Here is a 6165-nt window from a genome sequence, read left to right on the forward strand (position 1 = left end):
ATATATATTCCGATTCGAGCATAAGAGTTTTTCACAAGGTACATACACAGCAACCTGTAAAATTAAATGTATGACCCTGCCTTGACCGATATTATTGAAAATGTTCCAGAGTATGATAAAGATCATTGATTTTTCAACAGGACGGTGCTCCTCCGCATTATGCGTTAATTGTCCGTCAATATTTGGACCAACATTTTATACGAAATTGGATTGGGAGAGGCAGCATTGAGTGGCCTACACGATCACCGGATTTATCGCCCCTTTATTTCTTTTTGTGGGGATACCTAAAAAGTAAAATTTATAAAACACAGCCGGCGTCGCTGGAAGATTTGCGTCAAAGAATAGTCGACGAATGCCGTCGAATTACTCCGGAAATGCTTCGGAATGTGCGCGAACGTTTCGAACAAAATCTTTATTCTTGTATAGAAGTGGGCGTTCATCAGTTTGAAGATTTAATCAACTAAGTAGTAAGTAAGCAACTAAACATAATTTAAATTTTAAAATTTAAATTTTTTTCCAAAATATTGGCCGGAATTATAAAGTTAAAAGTCTGTTATAAAGAGAATTGTAAGAGCTTTCAAAAGAAATATTACTCAACCCCCAATGCCATTTAAATATTTTGGGGTGATGCTTGGGGGGTGAAAGTGGCGGAGTCAAAAATACCAGCAAAGAATGTCCCCCTTTAATCTAAAATCGACGAGTCTGAGCGTTTTTCTACAATCTTGACGCAGTTTCTGAAAATTGCTCTATTTCGTTTTCATTTGGCCATCATGTATATTTAGAAATATTCTATAACCTTATATAATCTTATAGTAAATTAGAAACATCTTTTAATAGTTACCCAAGTAACATATATAAAATTCAGCTTTTATATTACAACGTACGTAGAATTACAATTTATTAAAGTGTAAAGGTGTCCGCCGCGCGACGGGGGTTGCCATGATACTACAATTTTCTACAAATTACTACTCTCTCATGTTATTTGAAAAAAGCCTGATTTTCGAGTAAAACTTAAAAAACGAACTGAAAACACATTTACTTAAATAACATGCAAACACTAATCATTCGGTTATTTTATCGAATAAAGAAATTAATAACATTAGTCATGATTTTAATGATTTTATTTGAGTAAATGCTCAAAAATACTCCATTTTCACGAACACAGGCGCGACATCTTTTTAATTAACGAAAATGTAATTTGTTCGAAATTTATTGCTGCTTGAATATGATGAAAAGCAATATTTATTCTTTTTTCGAACAGCTCAGATTTTTAAAGTTGTTATTGCAGCCTACTATGTAATTTTAAACCGAATTTTATTCGAATATCGAAGTGTTTCAAGTTCGATTTTTAAGTTTTACTCGAAAATCAGACTTTTTTCGAAAAACATAAGAGTAGTAATTAGTAGAAAATTGAAAATTGAATTCGAAAATATTATGATTGATAGCCGTAAAGCAATGGCGTACTATTTAATTTAGAAAAATGTGCTACCGGTACCCTGTATCTCCGGCAATGGAGCATCTAAATTTTCGGAAAAAGACTCATATTTTGTACAATGTTTACATAAATATATGTGCCCAATTTCAAATTATTTCAGTTACTAGTTTTTAAATTATTTTAAAAAATTTTAAATATTTTTTTAAATTTAACACCCTGTATCTTTTTAACAAAGCATCCTAAATAAAAATTCCCCTTAAAATTCACCAAAGAATGGTTTCATTTTTGGTCACCGTTTGTGAATCACCCTGTGTAGATGTGAGTATATCTAAATCAGAAATATCTCTGTTTGCGTTATACAACATGTTAAAAATCACGATCCATTATTGGAACAATCTCAGAAACACAATAAAAATAGGTTACTTGCTTTCTGGAGAAACGCTGGAGATGCTACTGGCAATCTCCGGCGATTCTCCGGCGCTTCGCCATAAGTTTCACTAATGCGCATGCTTGACTTAGCTGGCGAACGACTGTGCATTGAAAATCTCGTCCAGCGAACGGCGAATCTCTGGCGAGTCGCTGGCTATCGACTATGCATACGGGCATAAGTGTCTGGCAATGGATGACGTGTTTCTAATATTATCTCGAAGAAAATATTTAAAAAAAGACTATATACTTTCACGATTTTGGGTAGCAATTTTATACACCTTTACTACCTGTTATCTGTCAAAGCCTCGATGATCCAAATTTCAGTCGCCGATCGTTCCTACGTCTGTTGGGGACATGAGCAGAGAAAGCTACTATGAGGAAGGTCTAGCGATCATGAGCTCTTGTTCTACGAGTATAGTAAGTCTAAAAACGTTCACTTTACTTCGAGACTTCCCGCATGCGCATTGCTTTAAATTAGGTTCCGTCTCGTCGACCAGACGGCAGACGACCGAGAGGCAAGCTGTGTTCTCAATCGCACTAAAGGACGTCACAATCCCTTCTTGATCAAGTGACAAAGTTTAAATTTTTACATAATTCTATACATCTATAAGTAATCAATAATTTTACCACGGTTAGTTGTTGTTGGTTATAGATTACAAATTTATGCGGTTCAAAAAGATATTCAATTTTCATGCAAGTTGTCTATTATATTATTACATATCATTCTGTATTACAAGTCAAATGTAAATATTATTTAAATTTTTATTTTATAAGATGAGGTATTACTCATCAGATAATTAAAGCAAAAATTATATTCATTACTCATTTCACGAATACATTTGAAAATATTTTTAATAAAACATAAAAATATTAATTAAACTTTAAAAGCAAGTTTAAGTACGTATTTAGAAAACGTTTATAAAAAAATGTATCAAATCTATCTATTAATATTTTTAAAATATTAATTCTGTAGCCCCAAAAAAGTGTTGTAAGAATATTTACGAAATATTTAAAACTGTTTTGAGAATATTAAACGACTTCTCTGAATAGTAGGAGTATAAGTATTAACTTCTACATTATATTTTATATAGAACAATATAAAGAAAGACCGACTAGGTCGATTCAGTTAAAGCGTTTTATGATCCCTAACATCCCTAACATCAGCGCCTTTTACATCTTCAATTTTTTTAAACAGCAAGAAGTATCCAGTATGAAGTTTGAGATATGTGCAAATATTTCTATACAGTGATTTGTATATTTTCGCATTTTTCAGAAATTATTCAGGCTCAAAAAAACTGGAATATTCTCGAACTTTTGACGTGAACATTTCTCACGTTTCTCCTTCTTCCAATCAGGGCAATGCAACCATCTGAGTTAGTCTAATTTCAATCATACTTTTTACGGAAATCTTTTTTAGGAAAGGATGGTGATAGACAAAATATTACTGTCGATTATCTGGACAATCTTTGTCAAGACTTTGATAATTCACAATTCTTAGCTCTCTCGGACGAAACAATATAACGTTAGGTTGGAATCTTGGTACTTTATTTTTATTAACGATTGTTTCTCTTTAAGTTTAGATAAAGATTTAAGTTCCACTCTGTTATTATACATTTTTTTAATTTAATATGAAATATCCTTTTGTTTAAATTTACTGTTTTACTTTGATAATAATTTTGTGTGGCACTCATTACCCTATACTGTCTATGCACTATACTACATACATATTATATAATAAATATTATGATTTAAATGATGGATATATAAACTTGGCACTGTAGATATTATTAATCTGATAGAGGTATTCAGTTTAAAAATCGTTAAAGTAAAATATTATTTTTAACTACTGTAAAATAGCCTACCTACTCACTAAATAAAATGAATAATTAGATTATATGGATATATTTACATTTTATAAAATTATTCTGTACTCACTTTGTATGCATTCTCGTCTTGAATAACTCCAATCACACCCAGGTATCTGATGACACTGAATGCAGTCAGAAGCTGCACATTTCCTATATAAACATTTGGACATAGGTGTACTGCCACAACTGGAATTATTGCTGATGCACTCTCCTTGGCACCACGTACAAGAATTACTTTTAATACAAGTAGAACAATCTTGAATTATGGAACAATTACTAAATGACATTGTAAATAAGCTGCATACTTTCCCTTGATTAGTAATTCGGGAACCTAAAATGGAAATTATTCTTCATAATAATAATAATTAATAATAATGATAATGATAATGATAATGATAGTGATAATGATAAATATAACGATAAGGATAAAGATAATGATAATGATAAAGATGACGATGAGGAGGAGGAGGAGGAGAAGGAGGAGGATGACGATGACGATGACGATGAGGATGACGAGGACCAGGACGAGGATGAGGACGATGACGATGAGGATGTCGATGACGATGAGGATGACGATGACCATGACAATGACTATGATGATGACGGTGAGGATGACGGTGAGGATGACGGTGAGGATGATGGTGAGGATGACGGTGAGGATGATGGTGAGGACGAGGATGAGGACGAGGACTAGGACGAGGACGAGGAGGACGATGACGATGAGGATGACGATGAGGATGACGATGAGGATGACTATGAGGATGACGATGAGGATGACTATGAGGATGACGATGAGGATGAAGATGACAACGACGATGGCAACGACGATGACGATGATAAGGATAACGATGACGATGACAATAACGATGACGATGACGATGAGGATGACAATGAAGATGACGATGAGGATGAGGATGACGATGAGGATGACGATGAAGATGACGATGAGGATGACGATGAGGATGACGATGATGATGACGATGATGATGACGATGATGATGACGGCGATGATGATGATGATCATAATAATAATAGCAGCTTGATTGTTCAACAGTTACCCATTTAAGGAGCAAGTATACTCAATTATTAAAAGCAATAAATACAAACAAAATATATTAAATAGTTAAACATTTTGACAAAAAATGCAAAAATAAAAAGAAATAATCGACATGTCATCAGAAGATACATTCCTGATCTAATCATTAGCAGCAACCAATATTTGTTCAAAATTATCAAAATATCACATGAGTGGCACAATATATTAAAGTTATAGCATATAAAGGTGATTTCAAACAAACATTTGTTCTTGGAATGTTAAAAAAAAGGTTTTCGTATGTCTTGAGTGTTCTGGGTATCTTAAACTAAATCTGAGGCAGAACAATGGAACAATCAATGTTGTTGTGTAACATTTTGTATAAAAAAGACAGTGAAGAACATTTTCTTCTTAGATCCGGACTTGTAACAGTAAATCTTGTCAGCAACGTATTATATTGTGTATCTAATTCAGGATCAGTTCCAACTTCTTTGCAGTACAAACATTTTTAAAAACTTTCTCCGTACATTTTCAATACAGATTTTGTAGTGGATTCCAAATATATTCCATATTCTAATTTAGATCTAATAAACGAATAGTATAATGTTTTAATGTTGNCACACATGCATGTTTTTACATTTCAAATCTAATCTCCAGCTGTAATCCATATTATTTCTGCTATCTATTGAATTTTACATTAACTTATAGTAAATGCATATAAGCGTATAGCATATATATAAGCATACTCACGTGCTTATTATCCACCTTAAAACTCAATGGACCGTTAACAAATGGATATATTAATTACACACCCCATATTATACAACCCTTACAATAAGATCATACTTAAGTGAGCGGCCTACTTGTTTATATTTTTGTAAACTATTGTTACATATTCCGTAAATATTTTACACATCTTTATATATTTAATGATAACGTCTTTGAAAAGTAACTTCTCAATTTATAAGATAAACTAGTAATACTAAAAGTACTGAAATGGCACATTAGATTTTTAGTACCAGCAGTTTTATATGTAATTATCAAACATAACAAATATATTGACAAATGTGCACCAGCGTATATAGTAGATATAGCAAATTCAATATGTCTTATTTTGGAGGTTTAGGTAAATCTATTACATTTAATACGATCGAAAGGTCCGACGACTTTTAGTTAATCAAAACTTAAATACTTACAAAAGTGTTGCCATAAATCATCTTTTTTATATAATTCAGTTTGTCCTAGAAATATCACCATACTCACTGTTATAAATATAAGAGACTTTGACGCAAAAGCCTGTATTAATGAATATTGTTATTTAATAAATATACATCTGTATTATTTATCAAAAACAATTGAAAGGTATGGTTTTTCATCAATAACATATTTGTATAGACTGC

General features: G+C 32.2%; 1 protein-coding gene across 1 annotated transcript in view; it reads left to right on the forward strand.

The window, feature by feature from the left end:
• Positions 1 to 4426, forward strand: part of LOC108912931 (prostatic spermine-binding protein-like) — an 18368-nt gene extending 13942 nt beyond the window's left edge. Inside the window, exon 3 of the mRNA XM_023456173.1 lies at positions 4132 to 4426. Coding sequence (XP_023311941.1) covers positions 4132 to 4426 — 295 coding nt within the window. The remainder of the gene's footprint in view (positions 1 to 4131) is intronic.
• Positions 4427 to 6165: the final 1739 nt, after the last annotated feature.

This window comes from Anoplophora glabripennis, unplaced genomic scaffold (assembly GCF_000390285.2).
Source record: "Anoplophora glabripennis isolate ALB-LARVAE unplaced genomic scaffold, Agla_2.0 scaffold698, whole genome shotgun sequence".
Taxonomy (NCBI): Eukaryota; Metazoa; Arthropoda; class Insecta; order Coleoptera; family Cerambycidae; genus Anoplophora; species Anoplophora glabripennis.